Below are 27281 nucleotides of genomic sequence, written 5' to 3'. Positions count from 1 at the left end.
GAACGTGTGGTGGCAACACAACTCCAGGGGTTTCTGGTAGACACTGATTATCTAGACCCGGCACAGTCTGGCTTCAGGCCGGGACATGGAACTGAGACAGCCTTGGTCGCCTTGGTAGATGATCTACGCAGGGAACTAGACAGGGGGAGTGTGTCCCTGTTGGTTCTGCTGGATCTCTCAGCGGCCTTCGATACCGTCGATCACGGTATCCTTCTGGGGCGCCTCATGGACATGGGGCTCGGAGGCACTGCTCTGCAGTGGCTTCGATCCTTCCTTGAGGGACGGACCCAGAAGGTGTCATTGGGTGACACCTGTTCGGCTCCACAACCGTTGTTGTGTGGAGTCCCACAGGGTTCAATTCTGTCCCCGATGTTATTTAACATCTACATGAAGCCGCTGGGAGAGATCATTCGGAGTTTCTGACTAAGATGTTATCTCTATGCAGATGATGTCCAAATCTGTCACTCCTTTCCACCTGTCACCAAGGAGGCTGTCCAGACCTTGAACCGGTGTTTAGCCGCTGTATCGGACTGGATGAGAGCTAACAAATTGAAATTGAATCCAGACAAGACAGAGGTCCTACTGGTCAGTCGCAAGGCCGAACAGGGTATAGGGTTACAGCCTGTGTTAGACGGGGTTACACTCCCCCTGAAGACGCAGGTTCATAGCTTGGGAGTGATCCTGGACTCATCGCTGAGCCTGGAACCCCAGGTCTCAGCGGTGGCCGGCCTTCGATACCGTCGATCACGGTATCCTTCTGCGCCAGCTGCGCCCGTGCCTTGGGAAGTCTGATCTGGCCACGGTGGTCCACGCTCTTGTCACATCCCGGTTGGATTACTGCAACGCACTCTACGTGGGGTTGCCTTTGAAGACTGCTCAGAAACTGCAACTAGTCCAACGAGAAGCAGCCAGATTGCTCACCGGAGCAGCGTACAGGGAGCATACCACCCCCCTGTTACGCCAGCTCCACTGGCTGCCGATCCAATTCCGAGCACAATTCAAAGTGCTGGTTTTGACCTATAAAACCCTATACGGCTCCGGCCCAGTGTATTTGTCCGAACGGATCTCCCTCTACATCCCACCTCGAAGCTTAAGATCTTCTGGGGAGGCCCTGCTCTCGACCCCGCCACTCTCACAAGTGAGGTTGGCGGGGACGAGGAGCAGGGCCTTCTCGGTGGTGGCCCCCCACCTGTGGAACTCACTCCCCGGGGAGATTAGATCGGCGACCTCCCTCCTGGCATTCAGGAAAAAACTAAAGACCTGGGTTTGGGACCAAGCCTTTGGACACGCTGGCAGTTAAATTAAGGATCTGACGACAGACAAGGACAACGGAATGGAATGGATATATGGACTCTGAACCCGAGCATGAGACTGTCTTAATATTTTATTATGCGCTGATGTTTTTAATTCTAATTGTTGAACTGCTTTTTTGTATTTGTATTACTGTCAATTGTTAGGCATTTAACCATGCCTCCTCTGTAAGCCGCCCTGAGTCCCCCCTGGGGTGAGAAGGGCGGGGTATAAGTAAATGAAATAAATAAATAATAAATAAATAGAAGACATAGCTTATGCCATAGTTTAAATCGCTGGTATTGCTAAAAAATTTAATAGTTTACATCTGTCCCCTAGATCTCATAGGCTTCTCTGTAGACTGGAGGCCAGGAGTTCACTCATTTTTGTTTATCTCTCTACACTTCATCCACTCATGGCAGATAGAACTATCATAAAGCTACTTGTTGTTGTTCATTCGTTCAGTCGTCTCCGACTCTTCGTGACCTCATGGACCAGCCCACGCCAGAGCTCCCTGTAGGCCGTCACCATCCCCAGCTCCTTCAAGGTCAGTCCAGTCACTTCAAGGATGCCATCCGTCCATCTTGCCCTTGGTCGACCCCTCTTCCTTTTACCTTCCACTATACTTCCACAATATGGAGAGTTCTTCCACAATATGGAGAGTTCTTCCACAATATGGAGAGTTCTTTTAATGTAGGGTTAATTTAATTTTCAAGGAGGTATTGCTAGGTCTCTTGATTGAAGCATCTGCCTCTATGTGAAAGACTGGAAGCTTTTCACCTATCAACTACTAGTGTCCACTACCAGTGCAAGATTCTAGCAGTCATTTCTCAACTAAAATATTATGGGCTGCATTTTGAAAACCTGGACTTTTGGAAGCATTTCTAGAAACAAGACAAAAGGCAATCTAAAAATTTTATTTATTTATTTGCCATATTTATGTCCCACCTTTCTTACCATGAAAGGGACTCAGAGTGGCACACACAAAGGCACAATTTGATACCATGCATATCCAGCAAATAAAACTTATACATTAAAACAACTGCAAAAACATTTCAACATTAAAATTATTAAAATCACATGATCCGGTATCATAATCCAATGCCTTTCCAGTTATTGCACCTTTCTACTTTCACTTACTGCACTGATATTTATCAAAAAGCTTTGTCCCACATCCACATCTTCAGTTTTTTCCTGAAGGTCAGAAGGGAGGGGGCTGATCTGATATAACTGGGGAGGGAATTCCACAACCGCGGGGCCACCACTGAGAAAGCCCTGTCTCTCATCCTCACCAACCACACCTGCAAAGGAGGTGGGACCAAGAGCAGGGCCTCCCCAGAAGATCTTAATCTCTGAGATGGTTCACAGAAGGAGATATGTTTGGATAGGTAAGCTGGGCTGGAACCATTTAAAGCTTTATAGGCTAAAGTCAACACTTTGAATTGTGCTTGGTAATAGACTGGCAGCCAACGGAACTGACGTAACAAGGGAGTTGTATGCTCCCTGTATGTCACTCGAGTGAGAAATTAAGTTGTAAAGGGAAAGAAAACTTGCTTTCCTTCGTGGTTTCATAGAATCACATAGTTGAAAGGGAGGGCATGTAGGAGCACATAACTGGAGAGATGGCCATCAAGCTTTTGTTAATGAGGTACAGTAAAACAAGGGTGGGCAAAGTACAGCCCATGGGCCATGTGTAGTCCTTGGGATCCCAACAATGCAGCCTTTGAGTGCTGTTTTCCACATAAGTCCCAAATGGCTCAGAAATACTCTAAAACACATCAGTTTTTCTCCCTATGTCTACAAAATTCGATTGGGAGGGCGGGGGATAGAAGCCAACTAAAAAAAAGACAAAAATTGAAACAAAGTGACAGTTTGCAGCACTTTTGAACTGGTTTGAAGACTTTGAGGACCAGTTTTTTCCAGTTGAAAAAAAAACCTTAGAGGCCTTTTGACTTGTATGCCACCAATGGGGCATGCACATGAGTATAAATTGGTTCCTTCCCTCTATAGTTACACAGGCTTTGGCAAAATGGAGAAGGAATGCTGTTAGGGGAGTTATACCATCTGAAGAGAAACCAGAGCATACTTTTAGAAGGGTTAAGCATTCCTTAAGACTACTCTTCTTCACTGCCCATCACAAATGTATAGCAGGCTGGGACCTTATTCCTGAGGATGAGACAGAGTTGAAATGAGGTACCATAAACTAGATGGAACACATTGCCTGATGGGAGCTCTCAACAGCAGCCAGGAAGGGAGCTGATTTGCAATCCTGTCCTTTGGATTTATCTCTTTCCCCATTTCTGTGTTGTTCTGAAGTTCACCTAGCCTTGTAGTCATTCCATATGAGGTCAAACATAATAGTTCATGAAGATTTTAAAGCTGCACTTAATTCAGACTTTTCTCTGCTGTGTAGAAGTTGAACAACATTGACTTCAGTTTGATCCAAGTTAATGATACATGACAAGATATGGGAAACCCTGTACGTTATTATGAATGCCCTGAGCACCCTAAGCTGAACATTTTTCAGGCTAAGTGAAGTAGTTTTTAAGGGATAGCCAAGAGGATCTGAACTAATTACACCCTTGCATTAACAGATCTAATAAAGAGTGGCAGCTGTTTAAGGCAACTTCACACTAGTTTTTCTACATTTCCTTCTGGCTATTTTTCATGTAGGAAAAAAGCATGTGTTGTAATCACTGCAATAAGTAGCATTATTGTATGCATTTCTGTTACTTGCTCGTAGCAACAAGCATGCTAAGTATCAGGTTGAACTTGGAAAAAAGAGGATTGAGAAATGATAACATACTCATCTTTACATATCAAAAAGGGTGGCATGTAAAATATGGTGTGAGATTTTTTTTTTAATGTGAACCAGTGCACTCAAATGACAAGAAAAGAAATTAGATTTAAACATTAGGAAGAGGAAGGAAGAACTTCACTGTGAGATCTGTTTGGCAGTGGATTAAACGGTTTCAGAGGGTAGTGGATTCCCCTTCTTTCTTATTAACTTTCATCAAATCAACTTCAACCTAAAGTAACCCCATGAATAATGATTATGATTATGATATAAATTACAATTTATTTAATACTATTATTTGTACCCTGCTTTTTTCTTAAAAAGATACTCAAAGCAGCTTATAGTAAAACCAATACAATACAATTTAAAACCTAAAAATATACAAACATTGAAATAGACCGAGAAGGCCCACACTCTCGTTCCCATTAATTAATTAATTAATTAACTTTATTTATACCCCGCCACCATCTCCCCCAACGGGGACTTGGGGCGGCTTACATGAGGCCAAGCCCAAACAACAAATTACAACAAAGTAAAACCAAGAACACAAACAACAAGCAACAACATCATAATTACATAATTTTAAAAACATATAAATACATTAGCAATATAAAATTACAATCACAGTGACAATGGACCTTGTAGTGAAGGTGGAGCCAAGAGAAGGACCTCTCCTGAAGATCTCGGGGCCTGGCCAGGTTTGTACAAGGAGATGCAATCAGCCAAATAGCCTGGACCTGAGCCGTATAGGGATTTAAAGGTCATAACCAGCACTTTGAATTGTGCTCTGAACCAAACTAGCAGCCAGTGCAGCTATTGCAACAGGGTAGTTGTACACTCCCTGTAGGCAATCCCTGTTAGCAGTTTGACTGCAGCTCTTTGGACCAACTGAAGTTTCCAAACACTTTTCAAAAGCAGCCCCACATAATCCAAGTGGATTGTAACTATGGCATGTACCACCATTGCCAGATCTGCCATCTCAAGGAACAGGCGCAGTTGGCACACAAGTTTTAAATGTGTAAACACACTCCTGGCCACAGAGCTTCCAGGTTCAGTGCTGAGTCCAGGAGACACCCAAACTGTGGATATGTATCTTCAGGGGGAGTACACCCAATCCAGCACAGATTGGATCTCTATTCCCTGCCCTGCCTTCTACCTGACCAGGAGTACCTCTGTCTTGACTGGATTAAGTTTAAAATCGTTTGACTTAATCCAGTCCATTACTAATGACAGACATTGGTGCAGGGTCAAAACAGCTTTTTTGGCTTTAGGTGGAAAGAATTAATGAAGTTGAGTATCATCTACATCTAGATAAGAGGTGAAATTGAAATCACTAAGACCCCATCTACACTGGCATATAATGCAGTTTAAAATTGTATTATAATGTAGTTAAACTGCATTACATGAGTCTACACTGTTTAGATGTGGCTTAAGTCACTCTATCCTCAATCACCCTGCTGGTTTTGCAAACTCAAGACTGAGGCTTCTTTAACTGAATCTATGTATCTATTATGTGGTCTTCCTGTTTTCTTATTGCCTTCCGCCTTATCGACTCTTCCATATTGCTAGTTGCTTTTTGCTTTCCCATATTAGAAGAGTAATTAATCCTTTTGAGTAACTCCAGTAACATATATTGCTAATACTACACCATGATGGCATTTTAGAAGATGAGATAGCTTGAAACAAGAAGCTTGTTTTGTTGTAGTCTTGCTATGCCATTTTACATATTTCTGATTTTCATTAGATTGTTTCAAAATGTCTTGGGTAGTGTCAAGAATAAGAACATATGTTGGGAACCTGGAACGGATGAATGATAACATGAAGAGAATATTTCTTGCAGTGGCAAGTCTCACTTTCCCATAAAGCAGCATAATGCTTCAATGGCAATACTTAGTACCTTAAATGCCAGACCTAAGTATCTGGAAAACTGAGTGTCATAAAGCGTGAAATTGTCAGAGATGCCTGAGTAGCATGAACAAAATATTGCCAGTAGAAGCTTCAGCCTCTTCATCTTTCTGGGACCATAAATATTCTTCAGATTCTTGAATGAATATGAGAATCAGTAAGGATTCTGTAACAATTAAATTGTTCTTAAGGATATTTGTAAGTACCTTTAATTTCCCTGGTGTTCTTGATTTGCTGCCAGATTAGTCTGTAGAGAGTTTTAGAACACTGACTGGTGTACATCTTATACCTTATCCATATCGTAAATAAAATTAATTTACAATTATGGAATTGTTACTACTGTTTTCAATCATTTTAGATTTTAAAAAGTTCTTTCTTAATAGAAACACTTCACTGCTATGTTTTGTTTTTACTTGGCGATAGTGCCATACCGTATTTCTTCATAACCATAACTGATTTTATTTTAGTAGTATAAAAACAGTAGTAGTGTACCTTCATCCTCCTGTTTTCTTATTCAGAAGGTAAAGGTAAAGGTAGTCCCCTGACATTAAGTCCAGTCATGTCTGACTCTGGGGTGTGGTGCTCATCTCCATTTCTAAGCCGAAGAGCCAGCGTTGTCCGTAGACACCTCCAGGGTCATGGGGCCGGCATGACTGCATGAAGCGCCGTTACCTTCCCGCTAGAGCGGTACCTATTGATCTACTCACATTTGCATGTTTTCGAACTGCTGGGTTGGCAGAAGCTAGGGCTGACAGCGGAAGCTCACGCCACTCCCCGGAATCAAATCTGCGACCTTTTGATCAACAAACTCAGCAGCTCAGTGCTTTAACCCACTGCGCCACCGGGGGCTCCTATTCAGAAGGACTTTGCCTTTATCTTCCTCTGAGGCTGAGACAGTACAACAGTCCCAAAGTCATCCAGTGGGTTTCAATGACTGACCGAGGATTTGAACTATGATCTCCAAAATCATAGTTCAACTCTCAAACCACTACCCCATGCTGGTTCTTACCTATTAGTAGGACTTTCATTCAATAAATTAATAACATATTTGTATTCATTTACACAGAACCTGGCAAAATCTTACTTTCTTAATTTTGGGGGTTTTTGCCAACAGAGAATCACATTCTAGAAGATGTAAACAAATGTGTCATTGCTCTCCAAGAGAAGGATGTTGATGGTTTAGATCGCACTGCTGGTGCAATTCGTGGTCGTGCGGCAAGAGTAATTCATGTTGTCACTTCGGAAATGGATAATTATGAACCTGGAGTATATACAGAAAAGGTTTTGGAAGCAACAAAGCTGCTGTCAAACACAGGTAAGATAAACTACATCATAATGGTTTTATTGGGATACTTAACAGACTTAATACTACTTTGCACAGGGGCAATCCAGATGGGTCCATTGAAAGAATGGAATCTGTCAGAGGAACAGATTCCATTTCCAAGTGTAGCCCTCCAAAATCTGCTCTGAAGCATTGGGCAACTGTCAACTTGAGGCATGTGGAAGTTGCAAAGGGCTGAAGAAAGATCCATTTCACAAGCAGATCTTGCTCCTGTATTGTTGGTTATAGCCTTGGCATCGAAGGCACTATATGAAGTTGCATGGGTGTTTTAGAATGTATTAATTGTTAACCTTTAGCCCTAACATCTATAGCAAATTGCTAGGGCACTTGCTTTAAATGTGGGTTCATTGAATTAGGATGAGTTAATTGTAAAATCTCTTATCTTTAATCCAAAGAATGTCTGGTTTGTCCTGTTATTTTCCTAGAGCACTTTAAAAATTTACTGTTTTGTGCTAATGATGATATGCTATTTTGTGCTAATAAAGCTTAGATTAACCTCTTGCTATATCTTTTCTATAGAGCCTAGTGTGGTACATGAAATACCACAAAACATTGGTGCATCCTTTCTCTTTTTTCATATAGGGTTTCTATTTGTATTGTATTGTAATCAATGAAGTACTTAGTTTGAACATTTATAAAGGAACAAAAGGGACTTTCATTTCTACAAATGAATTATTTAACCTCAACACATTTGTCCTACATCCTCCACTCAATGCTCCTGTCAGTGCTACAGTTAATACTGATTCCAGTGTGCCTGTATTTACCATGCAAAGGCATATACATAGTCGAGAGCTTTGTGGTACTTTGATCCCCACTCAGAATGTGTTTCAGTGAAAGGGAGCAGTATAGGATTCTTGGACAAAGTCATAAATCTTTGCCCCATTTGCTAAATTGAACTGAGCTTGGGTTAGTGGAGCTTATCGAATACATTTGCTATTGAATTAAATATAGCATTGATCGCATTATCAGGTAGCTCTGGTGATCCTGCTGATAGATAAAACATTTTCCTGGTGCGGTGGTTAGTTCATTTCGCTCCAGAAGGAAAAAAAAACTAGCTGTACTCTTTCTCGGAATGTTCTTCACATGTATTCTCAACATTTTTTCTTTGCTTCATGGCAAATAATAATTTTAAAACAGCCTTAGTCATAAAATTAAAAAATGCACAGATTTCAAAGAGTTAGTATAATAATTCCAAATTTGAACTTTATTTGCAAACCACCTATTTTCATTTGTCCTCCTCCTTCTTGTATCTTAAAAGAATTAGATCTTCACCTGCTGTCCATATGCCATTCCCTGTTACACAAATACTTCATTTTTTTCACATCAAGAGTGACTTGAGAAACTACAAGTCATTTCTGGTGTGAGAGAATTGGCCATCTGCAAGGACACTGACCAAGGGATGTTTTACCATCCTTGTGGGGGGCTTCTCTCAAGTCTCCACATGGGTAGTTGAGCTGATAGCGGGAGCTCAACCCACGCTCCCCAGATTCAAACTGCTGGCTTGTCGGTCAGCAGTCCTGCCGGCACAAGGGTTTAACACATTGCACCACCAGGGGCTCCTTACACTAATACTTCATCTGTTGCATTGGAATGGCTCTATCTTTGTTGCACTCCTCTTAACACCACAGATATAAGCCACAGTATCTACCTAGCAGAACCTTTCTTATGTGCATTCCAAACAGGGGTGTACGGAGCCAACATTAATCCAACTATGCTTGCAACCTTTATAGCACAGATCAGGTGGGACTCCTGATCCCCCCCTCCACATCATGGAAGGACCTTTCTGAAGGTACCTGTGCCTCATTCAGAGAGCCTCTCCCTCAGCCTTCTTCAACCATAGAGATTGAGCATAAGTATATAATTGACTCTGGAAATGCAGGTTGGAAAAATGAAATAAACAAATTTAGTCATAATGTTGAAATGAAGGGAAATAATATACAAATAATATTGCTAAATGAACACTACTTTTCAGTATAGTCACTGCAGAATCCTTGTGCTTTGTATTTTGGTTGTAAGTTGGTTTTCCTGTTCTTCAGTCATGCCACGTTTTAGTGAACAAGTAGAAGCTGCTGTAGAAGCCCTGAGCTCTGACCCTGCTCAGCCAATGGATGAAAATGAATTTATTGATGCCTCACGACTGGTATATGATGGAATTCGTGACATCAGAAAAGCAGTCCTCATGATCAGAGTAAGTAAACTAATATTTGATGAAACAACATTCTCTGTTTTTTTAAAGATTTTTAAAAATATCAAACATATCAGATAACAGATTTTTCTGTGTGAAAACAGATTTTTCACAATAATATGTTGTAATAATAGCTTCAGTAAATCCTGTCCATCTATATAAATAAAAATGTAATGTTCGTTTGTGGGATTAACATAACTCAAAAACCACTGGACGAATTGACACCAAATTTGGACACAATACACCTATCAGGCCAGCGAGTGACCATCACTCAAAAACACAGCAGAAGACACTTAAAAAGCCAAAAAAACCATTATAACGCATGCACAAAACCACATATATACACAAATATATATACACACTTACACATATATATACACACACAAAACACATATACACAGACTGGGCCACAGCAACACGTGGCAGAGGACAGCTAGTATTTGTATAAAACTAAATCTTCATAGTGGTTAGAAAATTAGGCTCCATATTTTATTCATTAAATAGCAATAGTTAAATAGCAATCCCTACATGCTATTTAACTGTTTTGGTCATTTTCCACACTTTTAACCACAAATCAGGTGCCATTGCTTTATGATAATCGCTAAAGGCTTATTATATTGGAAAGTAATAATGCTGTCAGTTGTGTTTAAAGCTTTTCCACTAGTTGGCTCAATGGATTTAGTTCATCATTGCCTCCATAAATGACTGCCACCGTCTCATTTATGTGAATTGTCATTGACAAGTTGTGCATAAGTCTCACCGGGTACATAAAATGATTACCTATTTCTTTGTTTTATTGTCATTTATAGTCTACCCTTTAAGCATTTTTCCAGGACAGCTTAAAAGTAACAATGAAATATAACAAATCTCTGGAACAAGAAAATTAAAACTTGTCAAGATCTTTCTCACACTATAGCTTGTAGTCAGTGGTTTTGTGGTGGAGCAAGTGAAATATCAAGGGATGTTATTGTTGTTTATTCGTTCAGTCGCTTCCGACTCTTCGTGACCTCATGGGACCAGCTCACGCCAGAGCTCCCTGTCAGCTCTGAGATACTTGCTGATAAATACCCCTCCCCCTGCTTTTTGTGGCTGAGTAGTGGAAGCCTAAGATGTTGCGAATTTCATTGTCCCTTGTTCTGTTCTGTTTGATGTCTAAACCTACAAAGACTGAACAATGGCATAGTATTATCAGGAGCATCTTTCTCCTGTATGAATCCTCTCTGTCCTTGAGAACTCGTCAGGCTCTTGATCAATATATCATTCTTTAGGCATACCTATGGCTTGGTGTATAAAGTAAGGCTTCTGTGGTGTAGTTTCCCTTCTCAGAGAAATTTAATGGATCTGTTTGTATTTTTTCTTCAAAGGTATGCTGTGGCTTTCCTTGAATTTTCATTATACAGTTGAATATATGAAAGTTTTCATCTAATTTTATCCATGGTAGTTTAAATTTACAGATTTTATGAATGAATAATTTTTTGAATAAACAGAACAGAACTGAAGTTCGAAGTGAAATGATCAAGATGTTTTACAAGGCTTTTGTGTCAGGAAGCAAAACGTCAACTACTTGATCAGTCATTAATGGGGAATACTGAAACCATGTAAAGCTGATATTTAGAGCTGTTGTGATGTAATGGTTTGAGCCTTGGATTCGAACACTGGAAAACCAGGGTCCATATCCCTACTCAGGAATGGAAATCCACTGGGTGATCCTGGGCGCAATTCACACACTCACCTTTTAAATCAGAGGTTCTTAACCAGGGATCAGTTGAAAGATTTCAATAAATTGAAATCAATAAATTGATTTGTATTGGGAAAACAAATCAATTTATTATCTTTCTTCTGACATTTTAACTGAAATCTAGCATTTCCTTAATTTACGCATCTCTGCAATAAATTACAGTAGTATTCATATCACATTTGTTCATATCTCAAAAAAGCACTTATGTTCATCCATACAATAGTAGTTAGACCTGATGTTCAATCACACTAATGTTGCACATCACAAAACTATCTGCTGTTACATTCTGAGAACAGGTTCATTGTTTTCACCTGAGTGGCAGAGGGGCCCATGGAAGAAAAAAGATTAACTCTGTTTTTGAGGAATACCAACACAAACTACCTCTAAATAAATTTTGCTAAGAAACCTCCATGATAGGGTTGCCATATGACTTGGAGACACACAACAACAACAAAGCTAAGATTGCATCTAGTACTCTAGGAAACAATTTTTAGGAAAGAAAACCACTAATTTCCATTTGGTAGAGATGCAGCAGCATAAATTTAGACTTCAGTGAAGAAACAAATAAACCAGAAACAGGTGAAGTGTTTCCTGCTAGTTGCATATATCCCACAGTGTCCCAGAGTTTATACCTGCCCCCAGCTCCATTTTTTTCAAGATATTCTTTTTTACCCCAAATAACCATGTAAATATTACAAAACTAGTGGAAATGCATCCATTTTCTTCCCCCAAGTCCCCCCACATACTTAAACTTGTTAGAATACCAAAAGAAACTTGAGAGGCTCTGTTTAATGAGTGCAGTTTGGTCCCGTGTTTATCCCAAATCTTTAAAAGCCCACACTTTTTGTTTGTGTTTCTTTAAATTGTGTAAAATTGCTCTTAACCATCCATTCCATATCATTACTGTCAGTGCATTGCAGAAATGTAACAATGGTATTAAGCTTGCGCAATTGAGTCAATGTTTTGTCAGCAAGCTTCACAAATATGAAATTTTGTGTTTAGTTTGCATTCCAAAGTTCACTGTATTACAGAGTGAATAACTCTGAGAAATTTGTTCTTGTGTTTGATTTGTGTTTCAATTCCTTTTATAGACTCCTGAAGAACTGGATGATTCAGACTTTGAGACAGAAGACTTTGATGTCAGAAGTAGGACTAGCGTTCAGACTGAAGATGACCAACTTATCGCTGGCCAAAGTGCAAGAGTAAGAGAAAAGTTATGGTTACTCTTGTTCAGGTCTCAACAAGACTATCAACAATAAGATACAATTAGCACTCCTCTACCTTATTTCTACCTTAGAACAGGACCACGCCACGTGGTAAATTCTAGGTACTTTGGCCTGCAACTCCATGATCTCTGAACATTGGCCACATTGATTTGTGATGCAAAACATCTAGAAGGCATCAGATTAATTGGTTTTTGTTGTTTGTTTGTTTTTGTTTTTTTACATAGAGAATGGAATCTGGCTTCCCTTGACTTTCCATTAGCGCTTCATTCAGGAACCCATTGATATTATACAGGGTTAGTCAAAATGAATAGGCCAATAAGAAAATTAATTGTATATCTTATTGGCCTATTCATTTTGACTAACCCTGTATTTCCGTTAGTGCTCCCATCTTGTCTTCAATTAGGAATCTGGTGGATTAAATTTAAACTGAAAGAAAATAATGACACCTCTCTGGCATCAGGGAATGACTCAGTTGTAAAGTCATCCCACATATGCATCATCTTTGCTTCTTTTCAATGTTACTGTAGTTAAACTCCAGACTCTTAAGCGATTTGGTCTGTGTAATTTATGACTTTTGGACCCAATTTTAATATTTTTGGTGAATCCAAATCCATGACATGAAGCCCCTGAGTCTTGGCTGCTTATGAAATTGCTTCTAATATGATAAAAGTTATGTACTTCTAATGATATTCTCATATACGCATACGGTCTTCACCCTGCACACCCATACACACATGCATTTTGTATGCCAAGCACAGACTTAGAGGAGCATGTAATCTGACTTCTGCTTTAACAATCCCTTGACTTTAAACCTTCCCCAAGATAACAAGGGAAAGAAGAATATATCTCTTATCAGAAGTTGCACTACGCTAGGAAGCTTTTAAAAAAATAGCCTAGCCTGAATATAAAATGCTACCTCCGGAGACATTATATTTTGATCTTCCTTCAGACACACATATTAGTAGTTATCTCTCTCCTTTGTGATAGCAGAATGTTCCTGCCCCCTTTGCATGATGAAGTTTTTTTTTCTCTACATGGTTATAAATCTTTTAACCTTCCCTAAAATTTTATGCATTTAAATCTTATTTTGAAACCTACCCAGTTTCTTTTTGGATTTCTTGAAAAGGCTGGGCCCAAAGCTGAACATAAATGATCAATTTTCTACTGTGCTTTAAGCAACCAGGTATCACTATACACCTGTATTTTATACTATCAACTTTGACAAATTCCATCAAAATCATAAATGACCAACTGTAATTTTTAAGATAGAGTAAGTGTAGTGGAGCCCCTGCTGGCACAGTGGGCTAAACCACTGAGCTGCTGAACTTGTTGACCAAAAGGTTGCCGGTTCAAATCCGGGGAGTGGGGGGAGCTCCTGCTGTTAGCCCCAGCTTCTGCCAACCTAGCAGTTCAAAAACATGCAAATGTGAGTAGATCAATGCAGGAAGGTAATGGCATTCCAAGCCACATGACCTTGAAGGTGTCTCCAGGCTTAGAAATGGAGATGAGCACCAACCCCCAAAGTCAGACTTCACTGAACTTGATGTCGGGGAAAACCTTTACCTACCTTTACAAAGTGTAGCTGGTTGTTTTGTTTTTTATTTATTCATGTGTTTATGCATATGTGAAGCGCTCACAGATCACAACGAGAATAATTAATAGAAAAGATGTATTACAAAAGGCAGATGCTTGATTCAAGTGGCTTTGCTTTTTAGAAATTATGCCACTTGACGGTGCAGGTGGATTACTCGCTTACAAGTAGATTTACGTGTAGATAGCCATGCCCTTGCAAGCAAATATCTCAGTCTGCCCTCTTGGCATTTCATAAAATCCTACAATGTTGTTCCTCTCTAATTTGCTTTCACAGTGCAAAAGTCCTTAAATCCTTTATAGGTAGCATGTGTCTAATCTTCTAAAATTCAACCAACAATGGGTTTAAGGTCAGCATAATATTTCTGCGTAGTATACTTTTGAATCTTTCCTTCATATTCTTAACACAACATTGATCAGTGTATGCAAGTAGACTTTCAGCAATAAAGGTATATTTAAAATGTCCACTTCAGCTGACTGTACTTTTCAGTGAATCCTATAGCAATTTGAAGTGATGGCAATAGCTTTCTGTGAAAAGGGTTGCAGAGGATAAGAAAAGAGGAAAAGAAACTAAACTTTCTAAGGCTTCTTGTAATTTTCTTCTAGTAATGCTTTAGATGACAGCCTTTTTTTTCGTCAGTAGCTTTCTTTCCTGAATAGGCTTTACTTCTAATTTTAATAGATAATTTATATAGTCACAAAGTTTGGATCAAGATGAAAAGAAATATTCCTGTCAGCCCTTCAGTTATAATTTAATCTTCCCATTATAAATTACTAGAACCTGAAAAGGCTCCATGCTAGTGAATGAAAAGAGTTATGAATAGAGCAATTCTTCATTTCAGGCTATCATGGCTCAGCTCCCTCAAGAGCAAAAGGCAAAAATTGCTGAACAAGTCGCCAGCTTCCAGGAAGAGAAGAGTAAATTGGATGCTGAAGTTTCTAAATGGGATGACAGTGGTAATGATATTATTGTTCTGGCCAAACAAATGTGCATGATTATGATGGAAATGACAGACTTCACCAGGTAAGGATCCTTCATGGCTCTACTAACTAAGTAAAATGTTTTAGAGACATTTTTTGTGTCTTTCAAGAGAATCAAGCATAATATTTTTCTGGGTAGACTCCAAATTGAGAGCATGTGGCATTGCTCTCAGGCAGTTCCATTTATACTGGGATAGCCATTACCAAGAGTTAGTAAAAAAAAAGGATTTCTAATAAGAGTGTTGCATTTATGCTCTAGTATCTAGAATTCTCTGTCTGCCATGCTGTGTCACATTTCCATAAAACTTAAATGAATTGGATCATACAGATATTTAAAGCCTGGTGGGTAGCATAAAACTCTACAGTCATTTTTTCATATATTCTAGGTTACAGCAATTGGGATACTAGTGCCAGGCTTAGTAATAGATTGGTGGGGAGCCAAGAAACTAGTGCAATCCATGCATATTTGATCTGTTGGTAGTGTGGTTGGTTTGTTGATCCATGTTCATAATTGTCAGTCTGTTCTAAAGGCTGTTGTACTCCCATAAAAAGATCCAAACTTGAACTTGGGCTGTGCTCATTGACCCATCTTTGAACTTATTTATTTATTTAGCAGTTTTGTATACCGGTCTTCTCACCTCCGTTCGAGGGACTCAGGCCGGTTTCCAACATCAATATTGTATTACAGACAGTCATTAAAACATCATATTCTAAATCACACTAAAACATTAAAATAGCAAAAACTTAGGAATGTGCCTCTGAGGTCCAGTCTCCCTGTTACAAGATTAGGCCAGCATCCCAACTATATTATCTTATTTAGATAGAAATAACCCCTCTTCCTTCAGTGGTTACATCCCATCTGAGTTTATAACAATGTTTTATGTGTGTTACTGTATTTGAAAAGCAGTGCAGAAACTTAGATTGGAACTCTGCAAGATTGCTAAAGTAGCAACTGGGTCTGGGAATTATGAACAATATATGTGAATCTGTTGACAGCTTCATTGGCTTCTAGTTTCCAACCCAACTGAGGATGTTCAGTTAGACCTTTAAAACTCAAGGGTGCAAGTAAATTATAGCAGGCAACAACGGGAAAGGGGGCATTTTAAATTAGTAGTTCCCTTAGTATAGAATGACCTCCTCAGAGAAGGCCCACTTATAATGTCTTTTTGACACTAGACACATACTTCTTAAAAATTTTTCTAAAACCTTTAAGCTATGATGAGGTGTTACATTGTTTTATATGTGTGAACCTTTGTTACATTTTAATGTCAACAACTATTCTGTTTTAAAGTGACATTTTTAATATTTATCATTATGCATTAGCTGTACTGCTACCGAGCACAATTCAAAAAGCCCTAAAATATCTTACCTGCCCAAATGCATCTCCCTCTATGAACCATCTCAAAGGTTAAGATCTTCTGGGGAGGCCCTGCTCTCGGTCCCGCCTTCTTCACAGATGCGGTTGATGGGGACGAGAGACAGGGCTTTCTCAGTGGTGGCCCCTGAGCTCTGGAACTCCCCATCCCCAGTGCAATTAGATCAGCCCCCTCCCTCCTGGCCTTTAGAAAGATTATAAAGACATGGCTATGGGACCAAGCCTTCAAACAGTAAAGTAATGCAGTACAATAAATGAATAGAAATACATGCAATTGACAAGTGGAATGGCTTTGGATTATGATTAGGGATTATATGATTTTAATGTTAATATTAAGATGTTTTAATTTTATTTTAATTGTACAAAGGTTTGTTTGTGGTTCATGTTTAATGTAATTTTAATGGTTGCAATGTATATGTCATTGTTTTTGGATATCATGCATTGGTTTTGTATGTTTGTTGATATTGAATCTTGCTATTATTTGATGTACACCGCTTTGAGTCCCCCATGGGTGAGAAAAGCGGTATATAAATGCAAAAAATAATAAATAAATAAAAATTTCATGGTATGTTAAATAATTGCAAATAGGCTGAAGGAGCAGCCACTATCTTTGGGTTTTGCCCCTTGCTTCAACTTGACCTAGAGTCCCTAAAAATCCTGTTCCATTGAAGCCATTGATTCCTCTCTTTCCTTTCAGCTTTCTTTCTCCTGTCCATCCAACCCTTCGAGCTTTTAATCTGTCTTTCCCTATATCACACTATTTCTTCATTTAACCTCTTGAAAAGCTTAATTGATCAGTTTAATTTATAAACAAATTAACAATGACTTTAGTAGTTAGTGAGATGATAAAAAGAAGTGTAAACAAATGAATATGGAGAAGACAAAGACTTTTGCCACTTGTCTTCTGAGAAAAGGAGGTGATAAGCAGTGGATGAAATCAATTTAGTCAACTCCCCCAAGAGCAAAAGCATGCAGTCACAAAAGAAGAGCAGAAAACACAAATGGGCACAAAAGATCAGCACACCAATGAGGAATGTGCCACAGATTCACATTTCCCAGTTAAAATTAAAGAAAATATTTCTAGCTTCAAGTGAAAGCAAAGCCAAGGATCTCTCTCTGCAGAAGTGGGATATCACAGTAAGACCAAAAGGAAAAGATTTGGGGTAGGGAATTATAACTTTAAAAATTATTCTCCTTCCAACTTGAAAGGTAGAAAGAAAACAGGGAAACCAAATGCCCAGGCAGGCAGGGCTTTGCAGCCAAGTGAGCAGCTATCCGCTATTTCACCTAAACAAGAGGAGCTTGCTGCAAAGTAAGGGGTCCAGTCCTCCACCCTAATTTAGGTTGGTTGAGATTAACCACTTGGAAAATGAGTGGAAAAAAATTGTTAAATCAAAGCTACTGAGATTCAGTTGCAAATACCATATTATTATCTAGACGATAATCCACACCACAGATTAATTAAGACACCTGGAAAGTGTTCTGTAAGGGGAGTGTGACCAGCCCTGAGCTGTATGAATCTTTATCAGTCAAGGATGTATTGACATTTCTGCAGTCTGGTCTGACAAAGGGTTTGAGTCCTAACACATTGAAAAGACAGGTGTGAGCTCAAGCAACAGTTCTGGGCAGTAAAGAGAAATCATTATCTCGCCTTCATGTGAAAATATTTCTTAAAGGGATTAATTTACAGGCAGCACCAACACTTCTTAGGTTCCCTTCATGGGATTTAAGTCTGGTGCTAAATATGTTAACCAAGTCACCGCTTAAACTACTGAACTTCATGGCCTGTTTTTCAAAGTAATGTTGATAGTAGCAATAACATCAGCTGAAAGAGTTTCTGAATTGACACTGTTATCCATTAATAGAAATCTTTGCAAGTTTGAAAGGGATAAGCTTACATTGATTCTAGATTCTTTATACCAGTAGTTTTCAACCTGTGTATCCCTAGATGTTTTGGCCTACAACTCCCAGAAATCCCAGCCAGTTCACCAGCTGTTGGGAGTTGAAGGCCAAAACATCTGGAGACCCACAGGTTGAGAACCACTGCTTTATACCAAAGTCATTGCAGTTGAGAGTTAGGACTCACACTTTAGAATGCCCACATTATGTCCAAATCCAGTTCTTCCTTTGAGAAAAAGTAGCATGTAAAAGTTTACATTCAGAGAAGAAAAAGGTTTACAAGATTATAAGAACTCTTGTTTGTTTCTTACCATTCCAGAACTGAGGGCAATAAAGCATCTAAACAAATTATTTCAAGTTGGATAAAAAAGTTATATTTATGTATGCTAAAGTACCAAGACTACAGCATGTCTGGGCACACTCAACTCGATTCATGGAGATTAATACACTTTATAGAATATCGGTATCATTAGGATGTTTGCAGAGCAATGGGATGGAAGGAGCAATCCATTTTTGTCTTCCATTATAAAGTTGACAAATACCAATTGGTTCAGGAAGGGATAGCTCTTCAAGAATTGTTAAAATATGATAGTGATAATTAGATCCATCCAAGACGTGAAGGTTAGATTTATCCCATATGTAGTGGGTTGTTCCTTCAGCCTACCTAGGAATAAGAGGTTGCTATCTTGAATGGTCATTTTAGGGAGGCTGAAGAAGCAATCATGGCTCACCCAAAGCATACATTTAAAAAAAAACTTCCATGCTCTACCCATTCTTTCTCTATTCACTGTCTTTTTCCATTTACATGGAAAGGAGAGAATGGACTTTTTAGGGACATCTGTCTCTTATCAGATTGGTGCAAGGGCTAAACCCATAGGTTTTTATTGCTCCTTCAACCTTCCTGGTACTTCAAGATCTCAAGCTCCTTTTTTTCTTTTTCTTTTAATTCTCAACATAGTATTGTAACTCAGAAAACATTAGTTAATGGCAGGAGAAAGGTTGTATAAGAAATGGAAATGTCAGTCCACCATGTGCATAGCTGAATATACTTAAATTATTAGAAAAGCCATGTTTTCTGAGATTTAAAATGGAAATTTCCTAAGTTGATTTAATGCAACTTGCAGCATTTAAGAACGGGTTATATTTGGTTTGTAATCTGAACCCCAGGCTAAAATGCAATTTGTTTCAAATTAAATGTAATAAGGTGAAGGCGCTTAATGTTTGAGTGGTGAGGACTTATTTTGCATATAGCAATAATTGAATCATTCCTCCCAAAACATAATTATCTGACCATTATGATTTACCTGGGGATTTTCTTTATTATAGGTTGGAATCTAAAGAACTAATAATAGTACCAGAACATTTGGGCATTCCCTATATAGGTTTTGATTTTGTAATTTGAACAGCACAAATGCAAATATCATTGCTACTAAATCAAGAAGTCTGTAAATTCTCCCACCTGCAAAAGAGCCTTTCCTGCGGAGGGAGGGATGGTTTTACAAAAAAAACTCAAGCCCAGAGTCTACTTGAATTTGAACAATCAGAATTTGCAGTTCTTTGGATTCCAATCAATAGTTGAGAACATGCCAGCTGTAGCTCATCTTCAGTAGGAAACTGTCCAGTAAAGATGCATTTGACCAGGGTTCTTGAAGATAATAAACACCATGTTCTTTTCTCCCCCTCCAGAGGGAAAGGGCCACTTAAGAATACATCTGATGTGATTAGTGCTGCCAAAAAAATTGCAGAAGCTGGGTCAAGAATGGATAAACTTGGACGGACCATTGCCGATCATGTATGTTATTGCTAAGCCTTCCATTCATCTTTCATCTTGAGTTTTAGTTCCATAAGTGCTTGTAGTATAGTGTCTTTATGTCTAAAAAATATTAAGTTCTCTATTCGTTAGTTTCTTTATTTATCTATGCAAATGTCTTTTGTAATGCTTAGCTGAATTTTTTAAAACTTCCATATTTTTATTTTCATTTTGAATATTTCCTGAGGCTTTGCTTTCATTTCAGATGCAGTAGTTAGGATGCAGAGGTTCCAGAAAGAGCTTTTTGTCCCCTGTTTTCAAGGCATTGTCCTCAACTATTTGTATCCAGTTCCATACCTTTCTAAGCCATGTTTTAAAAAAGAAACATGTTCCTCAGTACATATCCAAGCATTCACTAGCAAATCAAGGTCCTGTTGCGTTTCAGTTTCCATTTCTGAAAACTTCTCTCCACAAACAGTTGATAGGTCAAATCTAACTTGATAGGTCAAATCTAATTTTAGAGAGACACCTTTATTGCGGAGCCTCACAGAGTGTTCTGGATCTCATTGGAAGTTCAGGAGACGGAAGAAATCTACTCACAAAGCACAAAACCAAAGATCCTTCTAGCACACTGCAGAATAAATGAGATTTCCACTGTGCATCCCCCACTAGGAGTCTCAGCATTTTGGTTCTTGCAGCTACTTCACATGGGGAAAATGCCTTTCCATTTGCAGTCAGAGAATACTTTCTTACCATTTAGATGAATTTTCAACCCTTTCGAGAACTTAATTCATTTCCGTTCTCCTTTCTATTGTTATCTTAATGCATTCTGCCTTTTTTAATTCACTTCACACTGTGCGTGTGGTTTGGTTTTGTCAAATATGAATGCTTAAAATATTTTGTACTCAGATGTAGCTCTCTTCTATGCAGTGCTAAACATGTTAATGCTTGAAAGGCATGAGTTTGTGCTCTTCTTCGTTATAAACTGAAGTGTTAGTATGTGATGAATTTCTAATATAGATCCGGTCTTGCAGTGAACATCCAGTTGTGAAATTGAAACTGAACAACATATGCCAAGCCTCGTTAAACTATGATCCTCCAGGTGTTTGGGCCTCCAACTCTCTGAATTCCTGACCATTGAACAAGCTGGCTAGGAGTTGGAGGCCCAAACATCAGTTTGAGGATGCCTGGAATATGTGGTCATCACAAAACAATCCCATCTTTTGCCATTCCCTTCCAGCTTACCATTTCCCATTGTAAGAGTTTACCAAATACTTGCCTAATGTTTGGAACAAAAAACAAACAATATTTTCATAATGTCTTGTCAAACACTTTCATGGCCAAAATCACTGGGTTGCTGTGAGCCATACAGCCCAAAAAATGGCCATACAATCCATATTTCTTAGCAGCAGTTTCCAATGACAATACACATAAAGCATGAAAAGAACATTGTTGTTATCCCTGTCCTTAGAGTGTTGTGTGGACCAGCGTTCAGGTTCCCACTAAGCCATGGAGCTCACCTTAGACTAGGTCAAAATAACTTTGATAGAATTGTTTGGAGGAAATAATAATAATAATAATAATAATAATAATAACTACAACAACAACAGTTTGTTTGTTTGTTTGTTTGTTTGTTTGTTTGTTTATATTCCCCCCTCTCTCCCCAAGGGGATTCAGGGTGGATTCTCAACAAAAGATGGCAAACATTCAATGCCAGATACGATTCATAAATAAGAAACAAGGAACTATGTACACTACCAGGCCCATAAATAGTAAAATAATGCTCTGTTCTTAAAATAGAGGTAGATGAAACAACACACTATGTAATATGCATAAACTAAAAGCATTGGTAAACTGAGGAGTGATCGTACCATTGCCGTTTGCTGGGCTCTCTTTCTGTCCTATGGAACACGCCTGCTAACAAGATGAGAGTGTTTTTATTACCTGAATCATTTATGTTACTATTTTCAATTTTGTTCGCTTCAACTTCTCTGCAATAAATGCCATATTTTTTCAACCCTCAGTGCCCAGACTCTGCTTGCAAACAAGACCTGCTGGCTTATTTGCAACGTATTGCTTTGTACTGCCACCAGCTGAACATCTGTAGCAAAGTGAAGGCAGAGGTCCAAAACCTGGGAGGAGAACTCGTTGTGTCAGGGGTTCGTACATTTCTTGACATTTCTACTTTGCTTTCTTCTACGTTCGGCAGGCACACAAGCTTACTGTGTATGCTCATGTAAAAATCTAGAAATCATAGTAAAAAAATGACTCCAAAAATATGAATCAACTTATCCACAGATCAGTGTGAATACTGTACCTTATCTCTGAGTAGAGCAGCAAAAGGCAAGAGGTTAGTCAGTCCCAGGAGGACCTAAAAGAAGCACCAACCTCCCCCCTTCTTTTGGCCTTTTTGAATGCCTGGGTGGGGGAAAAGTTCCCCGAGGCAGCATTGTTGCTTTCCCCTCTTGCAGAATGACTTATCAAAATAATGACTCTTGTGTCATATCAAATTCTGCCATTGATTTATACATGACATCAGCTTATACACAAATATATACAGTAAAATTCTAAATAAATTGTATTCTTCTTTTGCCGGCGTTTGGTTCACTTTCCCTTTGGAAAGATCACTGGGGGTCATCAGGTTTTTTTTATAACATTTCCAATTAGAGCAATGGTTATTATATATTACCACTATGTCAGAGACATAATTGGACATTGCTGTAACTTGGTATAGATTTGTGTTTCTAGCTTCCTGTTATTCCTGTAAGAAGCAAGTTCTGTTTTGAAATAGTACTTATTTAACACTGATTTCATATGGCATGGCATTGCTTTCTGAATACAGATGTGTGCTCTTACTTCTATTTGAAGCTCCCCAGCCAAAGTCCCAAAGCCTCTCCGGTTGTTCAGTTGTGCAGTGTTTCTGCACTTGCATGCACTCTGATAAATTCCATTTGCACCCACTACGCCTCAAAACAGTAGGAATTCTGCATCATTTCTAAACTTCAAATTGGGTTTGCAGAGTGGCAAAAGTATGAAGCCATGTAAACAAGGGCATGTGTCCACTTGCTCCTGTACAGCAGCGCCATTTTCTCTAATACGTAAGATAGCATATTCTAGCTTATACTTTTCTGTCGGCTTTTCAAAGTCAAGGATTCTGTCTCTTCTTCCACTGAAGCAAACCTTTACCAGAGAAGCAACTTTGACTTTTTCATTTCACTAACCGGTTTATTCAGAATTGCCACTCATTAACCAAATAACAGTTTGGCACACATTCATTAGCACATTACCCAAACCCTAACTGGTGAAATGGAAATTCTGGTAACTTCTTGCATATCCTTGTGAGTGGCATAGCAAACATTGCCTGGCAGCAATGTTGTTGTTTAATGATGTGTGTTTTGTTTTTGTAGCATTTTTTAAGAAGTTGCTCTCACCGTCACAAGTTGAGACAATTACTTCCACAGTAAATAAAGCAGAGTACAGGGTATGGGAGATAAGGAAAGGTTCCATTCATTAAACTTTGATGGCAGCTACTAGAAATAACATGACAACAGTGAATCCTGTCTTTGGGGAATAACCACAACTGTGAAGCAAAAACAAATCAAGTGCCACTTAAATGAAAACTACTTTTCATGTGACAGTAGGCTTCTTTCTCAGCTTACCACCACCACCAGGAAGGAAGGAAGTAAATGGGCATTGTAGAAAACACAACGTGTAATGTTGTGCTTCTCTGCAAGCCTGGCACTTTTTGAAAGGTGATTTGGCAGTCGATAAATACATATTTGGTAGTTTGACAGCAAATAACATGTTCCTTTGGGTTTCACTGTGACTGTAAAATACTGATTTGCCTTATGTAGTCTTCTACCATAGAAATATATTTCTATCCAAGCTAGACTTCATAAAATGTGATTTAATATACACTGAAAAGTACGTATGTTAGATATTGTTAGTATCCTGTTAACTCTTTCTATGTCTGCTGTCTTTCCATTAAAGCAATGGTTCTCAAGCTGTGGGTCCCCAGGTGTTTTGGCCTACAACTCCCAGAAATCCCAGCCAGTTAACCAGCTGTTAGGATTTCTGGGAGTTGAAGGCCAAAACATCTGGGAACCCACAGGTTGAGAACCACTGCATTAAAGGTTGTTTGTGGTATAGACAACAATAATAATAATTTGTAATAATTTTGTACTGATTGTTTTGTGACGCGGGCATCAAATGGTGCCTCGCTTTTGTAAGCCGCCCTGAGTCCCCCCCGGGGTGAGAAGGGCGGGTTATAAGAACCTGTAATAAATAAATAAATAAATAAAATAGACACTTATTAGAGACTTTGAAAAACTGGTGGGGAGAGGAGAAGTTAAAGTTGCAGAAGAAGTCAGGGGTTCCATATAATTGGCTTGCTTTTTCTTATTCGGAGGGACTTTGCTACAGGGCATATAAGAAGGCTCCTCCACCCAAAGTTACCAGAATCAGAATAGGAGTGGAGTACAGTGGATCCTGACTTGGAGTCTGCTTCCACACCATCTACTAGGTTTACATTTGTGGCCCTCCAGAAACTGAAAAACAGGGGCAGTTTTTGTTAATTTCACAAGTCATTTTTAGGTTCTCAACCTGTGGGTTCCCAGATGTTTTGGCCTTCAACTCCCAACTAACAGCTGGGATTTCTGGGAGTTGCAAGCCACAACACCTGGGGACCCACAGGTTGAGAACCGCTGCCTTAACCAGTTAATAATGAGAAAGATTAGCAGCAGTTAGGCTTTGTGCTTCCTCTTTTCATGCGTTCTGAACATTGTTTCAAATCTCTCACATTCTCTCTGTCTTTATTCTGAGTGGGTTTGTGTGTTCTTTTGACACCATAGTGATGTGATATTCCTGTACAGAAGTTAATATACATATCAGGGCTGGCAGATGAACAGTCTTATCCTAGATAAATGCAAGCATTGCATGGTGGTCACATCAACTACTGACACAGATCTGTTTTGACACATTAGAAACTTGTTAGAAACCTGTGTGCAGTCAAGGTTTTTACTTCCATCTGTTAGTTACCTTGGTGACTTACTTAGGTAGACATCACAATCCATGTTGAACCTTACTAGATGTAAGCTCTGCAGCAATTGATTTTTTTCCTAAATAAGAAAAATACTACTTTAATCCAGCCTGTTGCACCATATGAAAGCATCTTTACTTCATTCCCTTTCTAGTCTGTGCTTCAAAATACCTTGCACTCAAATATTTGCTTAACCATTTTGGTAGACTCTGTTTTCTAGTATTCTACCAAGTCTTTTTCTCCCATCACCCTACTGTTCCTAAGGCACATTAACTTTCAACATAAACTCTTTTGTGTGATAAAGGGTTCAACCTACCAAACAGGAGACATGAATGAACCCTTGGTTATGTAAAACACAGTTTTTTGATTCTTGGATTTCCTATAATTGGTAAGAGGACCACTTCTCCTTTCCCTAGTAGATTGCATTATGGACGTTATTGAAAACTAAGGGGATTTCTTGCTCATTTTATTTTAGGTGGATAGTGCTATGTCTCTGATTCAAGCTGCAAAGAACCTGATGAATGCCGTGGTACAAACCGTGAAGGCTTCTTATGTGGCATCCACTAAGTACCAGAAGTCTCAAGGGATGGCTTCTCTGAACCTGCCAGCAGTGTCTTGGAAGATGAAGGCTCCAGAGAAGAAACCACTAGTCAAGCGAGAGAAACAAGACGAAACGCAGACCAAAATCAAGCGAGCTTCTCAGAAGAAGCACGTTAACCCAGTGCAAGCACTCAGTGAATTCAAGGCAATGGATAGCATTTAAACGGAGAAGGTTTGGCCGCTACTATCTGCAGAATTACCTCCAGTGTTCTGTGGATTATGTTAAAAATCATTTACTTTAATATTTTGATAAAAAAAACATTTTAGAGTGAAAGAAGGTAAATAGATTTCAGAAGCATGACAATACAACTTTAAAATTACATGCTGGTCTTAGTATGAAAGTTTAGAATTCTGTGGTATTTTTAGCTGACTTCTTAAAAGTAATAAATCCTGCTTTAAATCTATTCTATAACCAAAGAAGAATTTATCATAATATTAATCCTTTACATAGCTGAATCACATCATTCCTTTTGGGGGGAAAAGTGAGCCTTCTTAAACTTGAAAGTAGAATTGGGACATCTGGTTACGTAGGTAATGCTGTGGGTTGGTAGAAAGTAAGCTTTTTATATCAGAATTGTTGGCAGAGTGGAAAATGCTAGTTGTTGCTTTGAACACTAAAATAATGCTAGAAATCAATTTTGAGAAAGTGGTGTACTCTAATGCTCTTTTCTAATTTAAGCAAGTTTCTCCCTCTTTTATTTTGTAATGGAATACGCTGATAAATTTGTTCTTGAGCTGCTGAAATCAGTTATTTTTATCAGCATGTGCAGAGGTGTGCATTTTCTGTAAGCCTCTTGTGAGCGGGGGTTTCTCTGGAAGCCTGTGGGAAGACAATCCCAAAGAAACATGGTTTGTAATTCATAGTGCATCATGAAGAAATCTGATTGTTTTCCTTGAGACAGGGAGAATGTTACGGTTTGATTACAGATTACTGATGTACCTTGCCACAAGACTCTAATAAAGTTGCTTGTATAAGCCAGTACAGTAAACGTTGCATGTTTTCCCTCGGCATTCAGATGCCAATTCATCATTGTGTTCCTCTGATAATCGCTATGCCTCCTGCCTTAAGCTTAAAAAGAAACCTAGCCAATCGTTTTTATTCAGACTGCAATCTAGACATTATTTGTCATATTGGGAGCTTCTTGATATAATTTTGCTGTTTTGAAAATTTTATGGATTACTGTTTTTATATCTTTTCCAATAAAGTCCGGGATAAAAAACAGTTATATGGATCGGAGCTGGATGTTTTGTATTCCTAATTCCCCAATGAACTGTGTGACTTACTACGATAGTTTTAAAGGAGCAATTTGTGATACTTTATGAGTAGATATACTAGGACAATTACTGTTTCATAACACCACAGACTGTTAACCTGCTCTTCCTCTAGTTCCTACCATGTGCCACTGGGAAAAGACATTCATGGGTTAATCAGTGATGTGTCTAGAATTTGCTTCTACCATTTCTTTCGTGTCTTCCATTTGTTTGGGAGCCCCCTCCCCACATAAAAATCTGCTTGACCCAAAAGCCTGCTTTTTTCTGCAGCCAAACTTGCCTCCTTGCCTTGG

The 27281-nt window shown here is 38.9% G+C and overlaps 1 protein-coding gene across 1 annotated transcript in view; it reads left to right on the top strand.

The window, feature by feature from the left end:
• Window positions 1-26938, top strand: part of CTNNA1 (catenin alpha 1) — an 82341-nt gene extending 55403 nt beyond the window's left edge. The window contains exons 12-18 of the mRNA XM_060786380.2: window positions 7107-7307; window positions 9371-9522; window positions 12349-12459; window positions 14916-15097; window positions 20015-20120; window positions 22103-22237; window positions 25592-26938. Coding sequence (XP_060642363.1) covers window positions 7107-7307; window positions 9371-9522; window positions 12349-12459; window positions 14916-15097; window positions 20015-20120; window positions 22103-22237; window positions 25592-25879 — 1175 coding nt within the window. The 3' untranslated portion in view covers window positions 25880-26938. The remainder of the gene's footprint in view (window positions 1-7106; window positions 7308-9370; window positions 9523-12348; window positions 12460-14915; window positions 15098-20014; window positions 20121-22102; window positions 22238-25591) is intronic.
• Window positions 26939-27281: the final 343 nt, after the last annotated feature.

This window comes from Anolis sagrei, chromosome 1, assembly GCF_037176765.1.
Source record: "Anolis sagrei isolate rAnoSag1 chromosome 1, rAnoSag1.mat, whole genome shotgun sequence".
NCBI lineage: Eukaryota > Metazoa > Chordata > Lepidosauria > Squamata > Dactyloidae > Anolis > Anolis sagrei.
Note: the sequence above shows the minus strand (reverse complement) of the source record. Positions and strands in the feature narration are given on the sequence as shown.